Source organism: Chiloscyllium plagiosum, chromosome 6 (genome assembly GCF_004010195.1).
Source record: "Chiloscyllium plagiosum isolate BGI_BamShark_2017 chromosome 6, ASM401019v2, whole genome shotgun sequence".
In the NCBI taxonomy this organism is placed as follows: Eukaryota; Metazoa; Chordata; class Chondrichthyes; order Orectolobiformes; family Hemiscylliidae; genus Chiloscyllium; species Chiloscyllium plagiosum.
In genome coordinates, this window is record NC_057715.1 from 67,821,615 (window position 1) to 67,842,464 (window position 20,850).

General features: G+C 37.2%; 1 protein-coding gene across 1 annotated transcript in view; it reads left to right on the top strand.

Annotated features, from left to right (window-relative positions):
- The window catches only part of mrps9 (mitochondrial ribosomal protein S9), a 108,290-nt gene extending 87,622 nt beyond the window's left edge, over positions 1 to 20,668 (top strand). Inside the window, exons 7-11 of the mRNA XM_043691746.1 lie at positions 4,377 to 4,452; positions 11,089 to 11,257; positions 15,595 to 15,703; positions 17,731 to 17,900; positions 18,767 to 20,668. Of these exons, the coding sequence (XP_043547681.1) occupies positions 4,377 to 4,452; positions 11,089 to 11,257; positions 15,595 to 15,703; positions 17,731 to 17,900; positions 18,767 to 18,858 (616 nt within the window). The 3' untranslated portion in view covers positions 18,859 to 20,668. The remainder of the gene's footprint in view (positions 1 to 4,376; positions 4,453 to 11,088; positions 11,258 to 15,594; positions 15,704 to 17,730; positions 17,901 to 18,766) is intronic.
- The last annotated feature ends 182 nt before the right edge of the window (positions 20,669 to 20,850 follow it).

Here is a 20,850-nt window from a genome sequence, read left to right on the forward strand (position 1 = left end):
GTGCTTCCAGTCCACAAACCAGTCTCCAATCCATGCTAATGTATCATTGCCAACTTGTGTATTAACTTTTTTCTGATACATTATCAAATGTTTTTTGGAAATCCAGTTGTATAAAATCAACTGGTTCCCCTTTATCCTATCCCTACTAGTTACAACCTCAAAACTCTCAAAGGTTGTCAAAAGAATTTCCTTTTGCTAAACCATATTGACTTGTTCTAATCTTTTGGCCTTTATCATAAGAGGATTTGAATGCAGGATTAAAAATGTCTTACATCAATTGTACAGAACCTTAGTGAGATGCAGTGGAGTTGTTGTAGTTGTGTTCGCCGAGCTGGGAATTTGTGTTGCAGACGTTTCGTCCCCTGTCCAGGTGACATCCTCAGTGCTTGGGAGCCTCCTGTGAAGCGCTTCTGTGATCTTTCCTCCGGCATTTGTAGTGGTTTGAATCTGCCGCTTCCGGTTGTCAGTTCCAGCTGTCCGCTGCAGTGGTCGGTATATTGGGTCAAGGTCGATGTGCTTATTGATTGAATCTGTGGATGAGTGCCACGCCTCTAGGAATTCCCTGGCTGTTCTCTGTTTGGCAAAATCCCATGCAAGGACTGCACAAAACACTACATAGGACAAACAGGAAGACAGCTAACGATCCGCATCCATGAACACCAACGAGCCACGAAACGACACGACCAGCTATCCTTAGTAGCCACACACACAGATGACAAGCAACATGAATTCGACTGGGACAACACTACTATTATAAGACAAGCCAAACAGAGAACAGCCAGGGAATTCCTAGAGGCACGGCACTCATCCACAGATTCAATCAATAAGAACATCGACCTGGACCCAATATACCGGCCACTGCAGCGGACAGCTGGAACTGACAACCGGAAGCGGCAGATTCAAACCACTACAAATGCCGGAGGAAAGATCACAGAAGCGCTTCACAGGAGGCTCCCAAGCACTGAGGATGTCACCTGGACAGGGGACGAAACGTCTGCAACACAAATTCCCAGCTCGGCGAACACAACCACAACAACGAGCACCCGAGCTACAAATCTTCTCACAAACTTTGAATGCAGTGTAGTGTTCTATGCAGTTTTGGTCCACTTAATTACATACTTTTGTAGAGGAAGTGTAGCAGAGTTTCACCAGTCTAATTCTGGGAATGGTGAGACTGTCCTGTGAGGAGATATTGAGGAGAATATGCTTGTATTCTCAAGAGTGATCTCATTTCACTTTAGGAAATCCTTCAATCTAGACAGGGTGGCTGCAGAAAGGATGTTTCCCCAGCTGGTGTAAGGGCAGGGTCCAGAAGCAAGGGAACTGTGTGCAAATAACGGGTGAGCCACTTAGAACTGAGATGAGAAGAAATGTCTTCACTTGGAAGATAATGAATCTTTGGAATTCTCTATCCTGGGAAGCTGTGAAAACTTGAGTCATTGAATAGGTTTGAGGCAGACATCAGGAGAAAGTGAGGACTGCAGATGCTGGAGATCAGTCAAAAATCTGGTGGTGGAAAAACACAGCTGGTCAGACTGCATCCGAGGAGCTTGATAACATAAGCTTTTCATCAGGAATGTGGAGTGAGGGGAGGGGGAGGGGAGGATGAGGTGTTCTGCCTCCCGGCATCAGGTGGCTAGAATTTAGCAGTGGAGGAGGTCCAGGGCTTGCATATCCTTTGCTGAGGGGGAGTTGAAGTGTTTAATCACAGGGCGATGGGGTTGATTGGTGCATGTGTCCTGGAGATGTTCTCTGAAACCTTCCGCAAGTTGGCGTCTTGTCTCCCCAATGTAGAGAAGACCACAGCGAGAGTAATAGACACAGTAGATGAGGTGTTTGGAGGTGCAGGAAAATCTCTGCCAGATGTGGAAGGATCCTTTGGGACCTTGGATGGAGGTAAAGGGGGAGTCTCTACCATTTCTGCCACCTACGGTCAGACCTCACCCTTAGAGATATATTTCCCTTCCCACCCCTTTCAGCATTCCACAGAGATCATTCCCTCCACGACATCCTCATTAGGTCCACACCCCACCAACCCAACCTCCATTCCCAGCACCTAGCCTTGCCACTGCAAAAGATGTAAATTTTGCACCCTAACCTCTCCCCTCATCTACATGCAAGTTCTCCACCACCTGATTCTGGCACCCGATGCTTGGAGGAAAAACACCTCATCTTCTGTCTTGGGACTCTCCAACCACACTGGCTCAATGTCAATTTCACCAGTTTCCTGATCTCCCCTCTCCCCCCACCCCTCCCCCCCACCTCCCCACACCTTATCCCATTTCCAACCCTCCAACTCGACACTGCCCTCTTGAACTGTCCTACCTGTCCATCTTCCTTTCTACCTATCCACTCCACCCTCTTCTCTGAACTATCATCACCATCACCCCAACATCAACTTTTCTGCTCCTCGGGTGTTGCCTGTCCGGCTGTGCTTTTCCAGCACCACGCTTTTTGACTCAAGGCAGAGATTGATGGATTTCTAGATACTCATGACATCAAGGATCATGGGATAGTGTGATAAAATGGCATTTGGGTAAATGGTCAGCCATGATTGAGAATGGTGGTGTAGACTCGAGGGGCTGCTCGAGGAATGGTATACTCCTGTTGTTGCGTTTCTAGTCATGCTATTTTTTTTGTTAGTGCATTGTTAAAGCTTTCTAATAATGGTGTATTATTTTTCCCAATGACTAATGTTAAGAAAACTGATGGGTTTTGAGAAGATTTGTAGCTCAGGCTGAGGTTCTCGATGAAGGTTTGCTTGCTGAGCTGTAAGGTTCGTTTTCAGAATTTTCTTCACCATATTAGGTAACATCTTCAGTGAGCCTCCGGATGAAACATTGCTGGTGTTTCCTGCTTTCTATTTATATGTTTGACAAACAGAAGAAAATCATCTATATAGTGTATTCAAAGAGAATGGGTACCCAATGAACACAGTCTGCCGATTTCTCAGCAACAAATCCAAACAAGCAAGCAAAATGCATCCAGAAACCCTAGCCACTCTCCCCTACATCAAAGACATCTCGGAAATGACTGCCAAACCCCTTGGCATCACGATAAACCACAAACCCACCAACACACTAAAACAGCAGCTAATGAACTTGAAACACCCTATACAGACAACAAACAAAACTAATGTCATTTACAAAATACCATGCAAGAACTGTAACAAACAATATATTGGATAAACAGGCACAAAACTAGCCACCAGGATACATGAACATCAACTAGCCACAAAACAACATGACCCTCTCTCACTAGTATCCTTACATACAGATAAGGAAGGACACCACTTCGACTGGGACAACATATCCATCCTAGGACAAGCCAAACAGAGGCACGCACGAGAATTCCTGGAAGCATGACATTTCAACAGGAACTCTGTCAACAAAGACATTGACTTGGATCCCATTTACCCTGAGAAAAAGAACAGGGAATGACATCGCCATCCCAAGGAAACCCAAACATATAAATAGAAAGCAGGAAACACCAGCAGTGCTTTGTCCGGAGGCTCACTGAAGATGGTAGTGAAACGTCTGAAAATGAACCTTCCAGCTCAGCGCGTTAAGAAACCTGGCCTGTAGTTCCATATTTTTTCTTCTGTCCTTTCTTGAATAGAGGTATAATGTTTGCTAACTTCCAATTATCTGTCTTATTGCTATTCTTTGCAACATTACAAGCCTGTTCTTGTAATCTAAAACTGTCCTCTAATAATATCTTCAACCTCCTGAGTAAGCTATGGATTGATCTTTAAGTTTTTGTTTTTCAGTGAAATCAATTTTGTTGAATGTTTTGATTTGTTTCTTTGAATGTTTTCTACTGCACGTTTATTGTCAAACCTTCTATTTACCCACTCAACCTCGGCCAGCTCCTTCCTTAGACGTGTGTAAATGACTTAGTTGAAGTTTTTGTTTGTGATTGAAATGTTATTTCAAATTTAACATTTGTTCAACTATCGGAGTAAATTGCACTCAGCCTTGTGTATCAATACAAATTACGTTCTTTTTGTTAATTTTGTGTATTTCTGTGCTGTAAATCTCGATGATTGTATTAAAATATCTTACTGATTTATTTCATTCACACTGATTACGTTTTTTAATAATGCTAACAATGCACAATCAAGTTGCATCACTTTCAATGTATCCTTCCTACCTGTTTCTGCGATGCACACTTGTTTTCTGCATCAGTTGAATTGTGATATTTAAGAATTTGTTACAGTTTCCTTGTCACAATTAATCTAAACATGTGCTTTTTCAACAAATGACCAATGTATTTGCTTTAGCTGTAAACCTGATTAAGATCATTTTCGGGTCAAGTTTTAAATTTCACTAAATTAAGAAGTATCTCTTCAATGCCTTTCTTTTTCTCCCCAATAGAAATTTAAGTGGAAGTAGATGGTTGACGAAAGAAGAACTGGAAGAGATGCTGGTTGAACATATTTCTGACCAAGATGTAAGTAATAATTTTCAAATAGGTTATGTTTCACATTTGACATTTGCAAGATGAAACAGAATTGCAAAACATATTACTGGATTTTCATGTAGAGTGATCCTATAGTTCAATGTTTGTGATTTTTCACAGCACGAAAGTCCAACTGGATGCTAACCGTTGCAATCGATGTCAGTTTGCAGGGAAATATAATTTGGCAATTTAGGAGAAATCCTATTGTTTCATTAAGCTGAAGTTAAGTTTACAAAAATTTATATGCAAGTTGTTGAGCTTTCTCTTAGAATTAATATGACTTCATTGTTACAACTAAAACTGGAGGAGAGCGCTGTTATTCTCGTCCCAATACTCCACAGGTCAGAACATAAAAGTACCGTTTCCAGTTACCAAGATGAACGATTTAATACTTTGTCTATATAAGATTTTAATTAAGAAGATCTATTAATCAGATTACTGAATAAACACTTTATTATGAGATTATTATTAAACATTGGTTCATTATGAAAACAAGTCTTACTTACAAAGGTGCAGGGGATGGTTGACAAACATTGTGATGTAAAAGTACACCTGTGCGTGCATGCACTGTCACTCGCATGCACTCTTTTAAAGAAAAGAGGGGAGATAAAACAGATTTTTTGCAGACGTTGGCATTTTGAATAAAAGAGAAACTTTTTGGCCAAACACTTGAGTATAATGTTCAGGAGTCTTGTGGACCTGCCACTAATCGAAAACACTTGTTTAGATGGTATAATCTTGATCTTTCGATCACTCTTTCAAAGAAAACAATTGGTTTCACACGCAACTCTAAATTAGTGCTTTCTTTTCAGAAGTGGGCAGCTTGTTTTTAGTAGGGTTTCCTCCAACTTGGCTTGTTCTTGATAGGCATTGCTGCAGCTGAACCAGATGAAATAAGAACCTCTCAAAGTCAGTCACTGTTCAGCATAGTCCTAGCCCCTGAAATTTCCAATGTCCACTGTGAAGTTTCTCTCACTCTCACTATCGTTCTCTCCCTTGGTATTTCCAAAAAAACTTTAAATAATTCAATTTTCAAAAATCCTTCAAATCTTGAGTCCTCCAACACCTACCAGCAATTTTACTATTGGCTAAAAACTAGAAATATTCAGGGCTACAAATTGTGGATGAGCATTGACTTTAAAAAATGTTTATGTTGAGTGCAACATCTGGAAAAAGCATAAGATATTAGGTAACTTCAAATAAAAATATTGACATAGTATAATAAAAATATAATGAGAGTGTTGACTACGTGTTCAGAGTGTGGACATTTTTTTTTAATGATTCTGCAATAAATATTCTGACATAATAGATGCTGCTTATAGTGTCATAATGAAAATTTTACAAGTGTTGGTTAAATATCTGAATATCTGATGTCTTCCATGATTATTTAAACTTTTTTAATGTTGATCAGTGTAATGCCAATACTATGAGATGATGATATAACAATTTCCTTACTGAAACCACAACCTCAAACATTTGCACCTTTTTTTAAAATCCAAAATAATACTGTAATACTTTGGAGTAGAAATTATGTTCCCTTTAATAGCACAAATATATCAAGTTAAGATAAATTTCTCCACAAAGAAAATTAAATATATGGTTGCCAACCCCCCCCCCTCCGCCATTTCTGGCTGCCTTGATGGAAGATTCATATTTCTGCTAACTTGCTGCTAAAGTCCCAGTAGGCATCATTTACTGTGTTGATTAGAGGTCAGTATTTCTGTAACGTCCTTCATATTAATCATGATATTGATATCAATCCTAACTGCTGGTTTTGATGCCTTAGTGGGTAAATATATTTCTCAGTTGGTTTTAAGGTAGAACAAACAGAAACACCTAGTGGTGAGCTTCCAATTGCCTGCCACTTTGTAACGACATGGGGTAAACCCCTCTGCTAATTTAAACCAGCACCACAGAAGAGTGCTGTAATCTGTTAAAATTCGAGAGGCAAAGAACTATTTCAGAGGTCACGATTTAAAGTAAAAATGAACAATTTAAGTCCAACAGAGAATATTAAAGCCAACAACTATTTACAACTCCTTTCTCTTTAACCTTTCTTTTACCTCCCTCTCTCCAATACTAGTCCGATTTAAAAAATATCTGATTAAGATGTTTTTAAAAAATCACGTTTCAACAACCAGTCAGCTTTGTCAGTTCTCCTTAATAGATTTTTCTCTGTAGATTTTCTCTAGGTCAGTTTTGATATTCTCCTCCACAAACTTATAGACAGGTACCTTTCAGAGAGCTGTTCTGCTAGCAGTCTGTACTTGTTGGTGGCTTGGCAGTTCTTCCCCCTAACTGTACAAAATGTCCAGTTTTATACCCTGAGACATTGGATCATTTTATTGGTTCAAATATTATCAAAATACTACGTTCAAAGTTGATTGGATTTTGGTATCTTGGGGCATAGCTTAAAATGGCCAAATTTGAATTTGTTTTTGTTGCATAGCAACCCAACTGCTGCTATTTGTTTTGACCAAGTGTTACATTGTTACTTTGTTCAAGACTCTCTGTGCTTTGTCAGTCCTTGCTAGCTTTTCAATTCTCTTAAAGGTACAGTAGATTTCTACACCTTCATAACAACTTCAAAACATCATACTGTTCACTGTCCAAACTCTTTCTCTTAGGCTTGCTGCAGTGCTCCAACACAGCTCAGCACAAGCTGGAAGAACAGCACCTCATTTTCTGCTTGGGAACTCTGCAGCCTTCTGGACTCCATATCGAGTTCAACAATATTAGGGTTTGAGGCACCTTCTCCCATGTTCTTACCCCAACTGCCATACACCAGGCCTTGTTATCATATGGTTTACTATTACACGCCACTAATTTTTCCCGTTTGTAACTATTCATTCTCCTAGGCTGATTGTTATTCGCTCCATTATCTGTCCAACTGTTCTTTTGTCTCTTCGGGCTCTATCTCCACCCATTGTTTACTCCTTACCCCCTCCCCAACCCTATCTTCTGCAGTAAAAAAACAACTTTTTCCTAGTTACTATCAGTGTTGAGGAAGGGTCACTGGACTCGACGTTAATTCTGATTTCTCTCCACCGATGCAGCCAGATCTGCAGAGCATTTCCAACAATTTCTGTTTTTGTAATTCGTTGTGTTAGTTGCTATCAGTCAGGTCAGCTGTTCAGCTGCCAAACTAGCCCGGAGAGTCAGTGAAGGCAGAATGTTTGCTCCTATTCATTATTCCTGTCCTTGCTGGAAGATGTTTGTGTATAGCTGTTTGATTAATTTAGCTGTAACATCATGCATAATTAGTAACCTACAGGTGCTGCTGCTCAGATTAATACATACGAGTGCATCCTGGTAAGATATTGGATGATTATTGTTGCTTCAGGAATGCTAGCCCAATAGTAGACAGTATCTTTATGTTCGTGAACAGGGAAAGTGAGAAAAGATTTAGGTGGGGGGTTATAGTGAAGAGTAGGAAGAAAATTCAGCCTTTACCGAGTCGAAGTAGTATTAATGGGTTAAGAATAAGAACTGAAAATGAAATTAATTTCTACTAAAGTTGAACTGATCCAGATCAGCAGTGAATCCATTGAATGCATAACAAAAATGCATCCCCTCTAGCTAGGAGTGTTGACCAGGTGTACTCCTGACAGTATGTATTTTATATTAACAACTTGTATAATGCAGCAACTAAATGGAGATAAAAATTGAGAATTTCACAGATACAAAAGCTAATAGCATGCAATAGGTTAAAAGTTAGCAAAAGTGTCATAACACTTAGCATTTCCTTAATTACTTGGATTAACAGAAGTGGAGGGTTTTCAGGACCAAGTTCTAAAGCTTAGGTCCAAGATGCCTAAATTCACTGACATGCAATGATGCAACTTGGATGAGTGTTGAATATGTTAGAGGTTGGAATTGATGTTATAGGGTAAAAGGACAAGACATGAGTCCTCAGGAAATTAGATGAGAAGAAGGTTGTTCATAATTTGTAAATGAAGTCTGGAATTTAAAATGTAAATTATTGAAAGACAAATGACCAAAATATCCAGGTAATGGGTGAACAGAACAAACTGTAGGTTGCAGAATTTTGTTTGTTAGTATTTGTGGACGATAGAATTCAGGAAACCAGAATGGAAGATATTGGAGAAGCTAATCCTGAGTGTAGTGAAGATATAGATTATAAATCAGGGTGGTTCAAGCTTGAGTTCCATTCAATTTAGAACATGAGGTTGTTCGAAAATTGGTTCAGCTCTAGTTAGCAGTGAGGGAATAAAGACTTAATGCCAAAAGGCTAACCCTTTTTGGTAATTTCTTTGTTTAGAATATTTAAAGTTTCCTGGCATAGTTAGATTTTTAAAATAAGTGATAGGGAATAAAACAAGGAATATGAAGACAAAATGTTCATAAACTTTCAAATTATATTAGCAAAATAATTGACCTGTCTCTACTTAAAAGGCATGATTTGTTTACTGAATATTCAAGAAAACTGTGCACAGTGTACTTAAAAATGAGATTTTAATGTAAGTTTAATACATGAGAATGTTTGTTTGTTGATTTTGATTGAATTATTCTAACTAAAATGAGCATGTATTAAATCTATTGAAATATCATTGGACTTAATTTGAATTGGAGTATCTTCAGAGAAAGTTGCATTTTGTTTCTGCTCATCAAAACCCTAACTTCAACAATTAGGCTTTATAAATCAATTAAATTTTAATTGTGTGCAAACCCTTGTTGGCTCTGACACCTGTCAACTTGTGTTCTAGTACAAAACAAACAAAATCAGAAGATAATCTATTGTAAAATTTCAACAATTTTCATTTACATAATATCTTTAATGTACTTTAAAACTGTTTAATGTGTTAATATTTGAATGGAATGTTTACAGATCTTGCTTGGTGTAAGATATGTGTACACTGGTTAATCAAACAGCTGACAAGTGCTACACAAACAGCCCTTTGGCCTATAATTAGGTTAATACCATTTGTACACTTGCCTAACAAGGAGGCTAATGAAGAATTAAGCATAGTCTTTTTCTCCTTCTTTGCTGTCACTTCTCAAGTCATCCAGGCATTGCTTGTAGATTGTTGGTCTAGAGGGACTGGCTGTTTCTTTTTAATAATTAGATGTTTGCTGCTGTGCAGTTGATTGTATGCTTTCATATGTCCATGTCCTTGTTTCTATTCAATGACTATAACCACATAATGCAAAATTGCCAATATTTTCTAATTATGGATTAATGATTGAATGTTGGTGTCTGAATTGTTTTTTGTTGTAAGGAGCTGCCTGCCTGTGTGAATGTAGTCCTAAAGGTATATAAATTATCTTTTGGCTGCCTGGTATTTTTAGGGTTGCGACTTCCAATTTAAAAAAAAAATCACCTTACAACAATCACTTGATAGTGACACAATCTGGACAAGTTCCCCTCCAAACCGCTCACCATGCTGATTCTAAACTATATCCTTGGTCGTCCACTGTCACTGGGTTAAAATCTTGGAATTCTCTTCCTAGCAACATTAGGTGTCCCTGCACCATATGGACTATCATAGTTCAAGAAGGCAGCTTACCACCACCTTCCCTGGGGTATCAAGGGGTATTCAATGTATACTGGCCCAGCCCATGAACCAGTCTCTCATGATTTAATTAAAGGAAATAAAGGACTTAAGGCTTTCTGACAATTTTATGTGTCAGGATTGGGGGGGGGGGGAAAGAGTTAACTTCGCTATGAGATCCCTAGATTTGTCTACAGGCTGAATCATCCTTTCCAATTGGATTACGAACATGTGTAACTACTGAAGGCTTTGTTCTTAATTTTTTTTGTTGTTTCTCATTGTGCAGAATCTAGAGCCAGGGTATAAGGATTTGCTCATTTAAAGCAGAAATGAACACTTCATTTCACAGAGGATGGTGAATCTGTAGCGTTCTTTACTGGAGGGTCTGTTGAGACTTCGTTGTTAAGAATATTCGAGACTGAGATAGACAGATCTCTCATTTTTAAGGGAATAGAGGGTTATGGGGCAATGGCAGGAAAGTAGAATTGAGGATGATCTCATTAAATGGCTGAGGAGACTTGGGCAAAATGGCCCACTTTTGTTCCTACATCTTATGGTCTTAACACTTTTTAAGCAGTAGAGATTTAGTGTAAAGCTGTGGTTAATATTTTAAATATTGTGCATAATCCAGTGAGAATTCTAATTTTAACAATTATGAAGGTATTAAGACCAAAGAAACCTGACATCTCTCCCAGAGGAGTTGCAGATATTAAATAGCCAGTGCCAAACCATCAGTCTTTGTCTGCATCTCAGCAATTTCTGTCCATCAGCTGTTCATTGAGTCTCCGTTCTTTGTCGAAAGAGATGATTTCAATGAGTGCACAGCTTCTATTCCAGTCATGGTGAATAATCAAAGCCTGTTTGGTAAGTATTCCATTCTTGCCTTGCTCGAAAATTGGTTTTACTGTATATTAATGCAAATCGTTCAAACTATTCTTCCAGCCCAACTCTTATTCACAGCCCACTTCAAATTTTGGAATTACCTGAGCTAATTTATGCCATATTAAGTGCAGGATTGTACAGAAAATAATGTGTTTAATTGTCAATTGTCTGTTTTTTAATAAATAACTGACCTGTTAAGTAACATTAGTCTTTCCTTTTATGTTTTAAACAGTACCTGTACTTTCTTCGGTTACTGGAGCGTATGCTATCCTTACCATACTGCAGTATTAAGGAAGAATATGTGTTGAAATTTCGCAGAAGGATGGAAGATCAGTCCAAGAAACAGATAATTGAAGCTTTACAGTTTGATGAGAACGGAGTAGCTTTCAGTAAAGGGGAAGGTAAATACCATATAATCTGGCATTCATTTCAGCCTTTTCAGCAAAGTATATGTTCAGGTTCAATTTCCTTTTTAACCAGTGTTGTGTTCTTGCCCGATGAAGTCTCCTCACTATGCCATTAATCTTGAGTGCTTAATTTCATTTTTGTGCACAGTTCGCACATTCAAACTGTGTTCCATTGCCCATTAACAGAAATTTAGTTTTTGAGGAATTGCAAGTTCTTTGTTCCTCAAAGCTGCTTATGTTATTTGGATGTTTTCTCCATAATTCTACACTACTTTTGTTCAAATAATGTGGTAATAAATGCCATTCTGGTGTTCTCAATTACTGGCATCTCACCAAAAAAAAATCTCAGTGGAACTACACATCATGTTTTTCAGCAAAGTAGAAACCAACTTTGAAATGTGTGTGTTACTTATAGTATTACATACTTTGGGGACAGGAATCCTACTGAAGTTGGGTTAGCAGACAGCAACTAATAGAAGAAAGATTGTGCAAGAAAGGAGTTTGGCTAATTTCCAGCTGTTTATATGACATGCTTCATCTTGTACATTGAGTTTACCATGTTATATGTTCCAGTTATACATATGGTTCACAGATTCTGAACTTCTCAGTAATGTAAATTAAACCAGACTGTGAACTTGAGAAATTTCAAACAATGTGATGAAAACTAAACAAATGATAACTGCATTATTGGTTGCGGGTCACAGCTGCATCACTAGAAGGCATGCATGTCAGCATGAGTATAAGTGATGGCTGATGTGTACAATAAACTCCAAAACAGATTTTGTCCTTGCAGCAGTTACAATATTGAACCTTTTTATTTATTTCACTAAGCCAAATATGAGCATCTGATGCAAGTAATTGAAATGAACTTAAAGCACTAAATATCTATTTAATAGTATATCTGTAGAACATTTAGATTAGAGATTTGTATAAAGCTATAGGGCTGTCTTGTGGTACTGTGGTAGTGTCCCTTCCCCCTGGACCAGAAGGCCTAGGTTCAATTTGGGCCTGCTCCAGAAATATAATAACATCTCTCAACAGGTTGATTAGAAAAAAAAATGTACAATTGTGTTCTACGTAATATGGTATGCTTGAGCTTTTGGGCACTGATAACCCCCAGGATATTGATCGTGGGGGATCCTGAGATGGTGTTGCCGTGTTAATTAAGCCTTTGATGCTGTGTGCTATATTATGTCCTGCAGCCTTCAATGATTTATGTACATTTACACTCAGGAACTTTTGCTTTTGCACTTCGTTTAAAACTGTATCCTTTGTATTAATTTCTGTCTGCATTCTTCCCACCCATTCTCTCCATTCTTCACTTCACACTTCTCTGTGCATTAAATTTCATCTGCCACTTGTCTCCCGGTTCCATCAATCTATTTGGCATTTTGAAGTTCAGCACTATTTTCCTCGAGTTCACAATCCTTGCAAGTTTTAGATCATCTACAGGTTTTGAAATTGTGTGCTCTGCACAAAGTCTAAGTTGCTATTGCATATCAGGAAGAGAATGGGTGCTTGCACTAACTCCAAGGGGACCTCATTACAAACATTCCTCTTGTTTGAGAAAATCTAGTAACTGCCACTGTCTGTTTCCTGCCATTCAACCAATTTTGTATCTATGTTATTGTCCTGTTCACTCTATTTTGCCTTTGGGTATCCATATGTACTGCATTAGCAGATATACTGTGACCCTCCAACTGTTTCCTCATCAAAAGACTGCAAGTCTTAGTTGAGCATGATTTGTCCTTAACAAATTCATGCTGGCTTTCCTTGACATTTACCCAAGTGACTGTTAAATTGTCCCTAATAATAATTTCTAGAAGCTTTCCTATCACCTTGGTAAAACAATAATTTCTGGGCTTAACTATTTACCTTTTTTTTAAAACCAGGATGAAACATGTATGTATTTTCAGTCCTCTGGCACCACCACAAGTCTAGAGCAGACTTATGGAGGTGGAGCCAGTGCCTCCATAATTTCCCATCACTTGCCTCCATATTATTAAATGCAACTCTTCTGTTCCTGGTTCTTCAATAACTCCAGATAGAGACAGTCTCCCCAATATTGCCACCTTATCAATTTTAGATTCTCCTTGCCTGTAGGTATTTAGTTTATGCAAATTAGAATTTAATAATTTAAAATACATGTATATTTTAATTCAACTCAGAGGGTATGGATATGATATTTCAAATTTTACTAAGCTAAAGAGAGCCTCACAGAGCCTAACTTAAGTGTTAACATTGATTCCTATGGGAAAGCTTCAATTAGAGTTGTAATTTTCAAGACCATAATTCTGACTTTAAGTAAGGGCACCTATAATAGTGACATCTGCTGTTTCTTTACTCTAATCAAATAGATTCGGCCCTTCGTTGCTTCTGGACATCATCTTTCTCTAAAATTGTAATCATTTTCTTCATACCACCACCCACTCCGAATACCTACAAGAGCAGCTAGGGATGGACGATGACATCATTTCCAAAGAGTGATAGTGATTATTTTTAAAGGAAGAGTTTTTTTCTGAATGACTTTCATGCAGGAATATTTGGTATTCGGATGATATATTTTACTGAGTTTAGATTACAAAATAGTAGCATATGGTATTGATTAATTTTATGAAGGGCTTCCTTTTAAAAATAAAATCCAGTGTCCTTCTGGAACAGTGATCTATGGTGTCAACAGAACATTATTTATACTGTGGTCATTTATGACCGGTAGATAAACATTGAAGGCCATTGACTTGTTTTCAGTTCATAACAGTAAAGAATTGATATTAGTTTAGAAAACCCAGAGATTGAAAGTTTTTCAGGCAGTGTGGAGGAGACCTGACTGGTAAAGTTTAGTTTTCTCTCCTGAAATTAATATATAACAGCTCAGAGAAAACACTTGCCTCAGTTTAAAACAATAAGTTCAGCTTGCATACAACCGTACCAGAAGAGTTTTGTTAGAAGTCTGTACATTAATAGAAGCTGAGAAAGTCTAATCTCTGTTTGTGGATATTCATGTTATAAGACTCCACAGTTCACAGGAAAGAAATTGGGGAAAATCAGTTTATAGAGTGATATTTTCTTTATCTGTATTTCGGTTGGTATTGGAAAATAGATTGAAAACTCTGTTTTGCTGTGTGTTAAAGAGTTTTCTAAACTGACTTCACTATCCAGATAGTTTGATTTGTTTCTTTTATTTGTTTTCTGCTTTTGTGTAGTACATTTCTTGTTAAATAAATTGCAGCCTTGTTCACTATATTTCAGTGACTGACAGAGTAAAATAAGAATATATCAAGTCAAGCTACATTCTCAGATCTGATATGTCCCGTAGTGTCATCAGCTGAGAATGTAGAAGTACCCGATCCTGACCTTTTTTTTTTGGAACTGGGACTTTTTTTGCCATTTCATGTTGCCAAGTGGATCTTTGCCTCTACACCTCACTAATCCAATTTGCTGTTCGTGCATTCATGCATTCAAAATCTATCTTTCTTGGTCTGATTCTTCTGAATACCCTACTGCTTTTTTTCTCTATTGCTTTATATCTTTGATGTTTGTACACCTGGTAGCCTTGAGTCTCATGTACTGTAGTAACAGAACCTGCTGCGCAACCTGGAATTGAGCTCTATCAGTTGAGTATGTTGTTCAGAAAACAGGAACTCCCACAAGCGACAGGTAGTGTATTCATCAGGACTAATTAAATTTGACAAATAAATGAGACAAGTTTTTTTTAAAATAGACTATTCAAAGCTCCTTGCATCTTCATCTTTTCTTTTGCTGGCATCATTTTGGGGATTTTTAATCTTGCTGCCTGTCGATTCGTTCTCTATTCTGTTCCAACCCAAACATGTTCAGTCCTGTGTACGTTTTCTGTAGCTGACCAATTAAGCTTTACTCCAGCTTTATATTCTACTGTTATTCCAACTCCAAACTCTTTCAAACTTGTGTTCCCTATCTCTGTGTTCTCTGTTTCAATATGTATTTAAGTCGGTTAGGTTCAGCAATCACTGAGAATGGATCTGCAATTCCCTCAAAAAAAATCAGAGCAAGGTATTTGATCTCAAAGAATTCTCTTGTGTAGAAAGTTTCTACAATTAAGAAGGACAAATCTTTTGATGCAGTTTGAAAACGCTTTATTTGGTGAGATGACATGAGACATGTATTTTTTAATTCCACTAAAACAATGAATTTACTTATTTTTAATAGGTTGTATTTTAACTTAATTGTTCTCTCACGAATGCAATCACTTTGTGAAACAATTACCACATAGTCAACAGTGCTTGTGTCTGTACTTAAGAGGAATATTGTAGTGGAATTGTGTTAGTAATCATAATTGACGTTAACTCTAGGTAAACGGAAAACAGCAAAAGCAACAGTCATAGTTCGAGATCATGGAAGTGGAAACATAACAGTGAATGGGGTGGATTATTTGCTCTACTTTCCATCACTACAAGAAAGGTAATTATTATCTAATGGATGCTGGTGGGATGGTACCACTTTGACATGTAAGAACATATAGTTCTGAATTATGCGCACTTTATTATGGCCAGCTTTGGGGAGGGGAATTTAAAAATTGCAATGCATATCTTTTTGGTTTTATGTAAGTGTTTTGTTTTGATGACCTCAAATCCTTTTTTCTGATAAAATGAGTTTACTGCAAATGTGTAACAACATAAGTTCATTGCAGTCTATTGTTTTGCATTGTCTATCCCCACAATTGTCACAATTAGTTTACAAATGTTGCTTGGCTTTATGCCTTGGACTTTCTAACACGTTAGACTGAAAAAACTGATTTTACTGTGTGCTTGTGCCAAATATCTTGAAAGGAGATGTAGTGCTGAAAACTTGATCCCGCGATACCAGGAAATAAGGCTAAGCTAGTCATTGCTTATGGAAGTGTTTCCCCTACACAGTTCAGTTAATATTTTTAGACTACTGAGTATCCCCTTGTCTATTCCTCACACTGACAGATACAAGGCTTCATTCATTTTGAGCTGTGCAGCCCAAGGACTTGCTTTAGTGGGTGTTCCCAAGTGTTATCCTTTGCTGCTAAATCGTAGGGTTCAATTAGATGCATCCAATTCTCTAACTGAAGCAAAGTTAAACTCTTGATGGCATCACATTTCAGAAGTTGCACATCCTCTGTTGCATCCCTAACAAAATTGCACATGGAATAAGAAACATTAGGCAAGAATTGTTCAGCAAACTACTATCAATTTAATATCACACTGAAAATGTTTTTGAAAGATTGGTTTGACCAATCTCTGTTTATCACTGAGCTGAGGACTTCAAAACTATGACCCAGATATTCTGAAGGAGAGAGAGTGATTTCCACTGTGAACATTGGAGACTCATGTTGAGACCACATTGCATTCCAGATGCAGCTGACTCCCGGGGAATTGCCCAAGAAGTTGAAAATTCTGATGGGTGATTAATTTGGGTCTGGAAATGTTCCTTAAGTCAGAGAATTCGGTGGATTCCAACTCTTATAATCGCTACCCAAAAACGCCTGGAAGATTGAAAACCTATTCTAATGCTATGGATCACCACTAACAAAACTCCGAACTGAACTCCAAATTTTCCTCTACCTCCTCCCAGCATCGCTCCACCTCTTCCCCCACCCCCACCCTGACAAGAAGGTCATCAACCTAAAATGTTAACTCTGTATCTCTCAACAGGTGCTTCCTGACCTGTAAAGTATTTTTTATATTTTCTGTTTGTAGAAAAAGGATTTTGTTTACTTAGATTCCAAAATCCACATCCCCACCCCAAAACAAAAACACTCTTACTTTTGCATATTGTAAATGCCTTCAAAAATATATTTTACCAGAGGCAAGTTCCTTCAGGAAACTATGGCATTTCTAAAGCTCCAACCATCCTGCAATCAGCAGCTTCCTGAACCACCAATAAATCCATTTGATAATACCACATTTCTACTCTTGTGCAACTACAAAATATCCCTTATTTTTATTCATTATTATCAAAACTGGCAATTCAGAGAGTGACAGTATTTGCAAGTTACTAGCCCTTTATCCAGTAGTGAAAACTATTATTAGTACTGTGAAATAATGTGAGCCTTTGGAAAGCTTTGTCTGGGGTAACTGGGTTAATCTAGCTATGTTTAAATAATTTATGTTGAATTTAAATGCTATGTATAAGCTCAAATTTCCTTTTGTAGCTATAAATTGGCTTAAGCACACTCCGTGTGCTTAAGGAAATGTATTTATTAATGGTTATACATTTATTAAAATATAACAGTTCATAGTCAATGCTTTCAATATTTACTTTGTGTTAAATACAAGTACCAAAGAAAATACTGAATTGTTGCATGATTATGTTGTTGTTAATTCAGTATCCATGTGCCCCTCCTTCTCGCAAGTATAATCTCCTCTGACTCGCCATGAGCAGTGCCATGTGCAAATAATTATGCTATCAATAGAAGTATAAAACTTCTGTTTTAACTTGTTGTTCCCTGTAATTTCTAGAGAACAACTGATGTTCCCTTTCCAATTCCTGAACCGACTAGGAATGCATGACATGGAATGTACAGTACATTCAGGTGGCATATCTGCACAAGCAGGAGCTATTCGCTTGGCCTCTTCAAGGGCTTTGCTTAGCTTTATCACCGAGAAAGAGGTGGAATCCATGAGGCAAGGTAACTGTAATATCAGTCAAACTTACAAAATAATTTGCATCTTGCATTTACATGTGCAAGTTGAAAATATTACCTTAAAGATGACCTTTCTTTACCACTTAAGTCAGGACAAGGTTTAAAATATTTAGCAAACAGACGTGCCCGACTTTCACTGAAGATTATTTTTGTCTCCCGTCTCCTGGTGCTAGACATGGTTAGTACATAACATTTAGTTTAGAACAACGAAGTTCTGTGGGAAAAGACAAAGGTAAATCAAATATAAAATACATTGAGCCAATTTTGGCCCTCTTGGCATCCATATTATTGTTGTTGTGTTGAGTAAGATCGGTAATAATTAAAGCTTTGGAGACTGATTACAGTATATTTAACATAATGGATAAATGGTTTCGAGCATTTAGCATCAAGCATTGAACTGCCCACTTCAGGTACATCACAGAGCCTTGAGAAACGACATCTTGGAAGTTCTATTTAAAACAAAAGAAGATGAAACTGATCTATGAAATAGATGCTAGTAGAAGTAGAGCTATCTATTTATACCAATGTAACTTGAATAATTTTAAACATAACAATTGGCATTTATTTTTTGCTTTGAAATATGTATCCAAACAAGATTATCAATAAGTTCATCATTATATGCAGTGCATATGGACAATTGCTACAATATTGTACAATTTAAAATGCAAAACTTAAAACTGATTTTTAAACCTATAATTATACAGTAGTGATTAAACCAATGTGCCTTTAGATTATTTTCCCATTCTCATCAGTTCATGGGGAGATGTAAAAGTTAGAATCAATACCTTTGGGAATTCTTTTTAGCTTAAATTTTAACCTTTTGAATTCACTTTCGTTTCAACTGTTTGCAGCTGGCTTGCTGACTCCTGATCCTCGTGTGAGAGAGCGGAAGAAGCCTGGTCAGGAGGGAGCCCGCAGGAAGTTCACATGGAAGAAACGTTAATCAGTGCCTTTTCCTGTGAAGCAACCCTGAGGTGGTTTGAAATCAGAAGCAGAACTTCAACAAGACCTGCAGTATGGACACCTGCTCGAACATATTTGAGGGCTTGCAAGATCATTATTGTCTCAGATCTCAATTTCCTGCACATGAGAACAAAGTTTACCTATGGTTTTATTTATCTGCAAAAATTCTCGGAATGAATCTCTTAATCATTATTTTAAAAAGTATTCTTTTATTATCAGACTGTAAATGTGGTGTTTTTGTGTATGCTGACATAACATGATATTTAATTCATTTCTTTTCACAATGACCTCACGTGGTTGCTTTTCATACATTCGTTTTCTGGTCTGTATGTTTTGGGTAGAAATTGCCGAATTTCCAAAATGAACAACTAATCTGCAATATCAGTTTTACACTTCATGACAAGTTTAAATCTATTGTAACTATGTGGTAATCCTTGTGAGCATTTATCAAACTTGTTCTCTTTACGAGTCCAATAACATATTAGTCATGAAGCATGGTTCTTTTTAATTCCATTATTTGCAGCATTGCTTTCACATTTGTTTAGTTTCCTTGAGAGGAAAATTTATTTTGATGTCATGCCTGATTTCTACTTATATCAATTGTTTAATGTTTGCTTTACTGCAACATTGTAAATCAAAACTTCTAATACAAACTATCACACTCTGCTGTTAACATTTGTAATCTCTGCAGTGATGCTGTTTGTATTAAGTGACTAAAATTTCTGACTGTTTTTCTAGGCATTTTAAGGTTGTACCCTTTTAGGCATTAAACCCAAGGACCAGAACCTGTTTTGAAGCATATCTTCACACATTTATTTCTGCCAACGAGACACTGGAAGCTATTATTTGTTAAATCTTGCCTTTTATTTCATAGTGTTCCCAGAGAGAGTCCATATTATCAAAAAGAGATTTTCAGAGCAACCAATGTAGAGACTGTCAATACAGTCTTCAACTTTGTTGTATGTATGGAGATATTTTGATTTAAAGTTGTCAAGGTCATTTCATTGCAAAAGCCAAACAGTAAAAATAAAAGCAGAAAATGCTGCATGTACTCCATTTTCATTTTAAATGTAAAAATAAATTTGGTCATATATTGTTTCAAGTATTATCAAGAACAACTTGTAGTACAATAAATATTCATAGTTCTAGGTATCCATCTTTTAGACATTGCCCTCTGACCGAGGAAGTCACAGGCTCAAGGTCCACTTCAGTGAGCGCATAATGCAGGAAGGCATGGCAATTCAGTGCACCTTTGAGGAAATAAAAGATCCTATGATTGAACTTGAGCAGAATCCTTCTGTTAACTGGGCTGATGTTATCTCTTGACCATCCTGACTAACATTTTACAAAAGCAAAGTATTATAAAGTGAGAAGTCTGAAATATAAACAGAAAATGCTAAAAGTGCACAGCATTTCTGAAGAGAGAAATATAGCTGGCTTTGTGTGATTGCTGCAGTCACCATCATTATAATTGTGATTACATTTCAAATGTACCTAATTTACTATGAAGCATTTTGAGATGTCCTGGAAGACAGACTATAAATTATTTTTGTTCTGTCTTTGTTCCACAGATATAGCTCTACCTCATGGTATTTTATCTTTGTACAAATATTTTCTCTTGTATCTAGTGGTGGAGTGGCTCTGTACCACAACTAGACCTTGGATGATCAATAATATATCTCATAGATATTAACCACCTTCCTTACTATTTATTACATTCAAGCTATTCTTCCATCTGTAAAAATTTATTTTTACAACACATGCTCATAAAGCCTTGTTTTACTATATTACATGTGAGTTGACACAATTATTGGAAGTATGCTAATTCTAAGTATGCTAGTCAAATAATCAAAAGATTTACAATAATAGGTGAAGCGATTTACATGAGATGTCAGAGACTACCGGAATTATCATCATTCCAGACTGTGTATTTTTAAGAATGAAGTTTAAATACAGTACAGTGTAAAGTTTT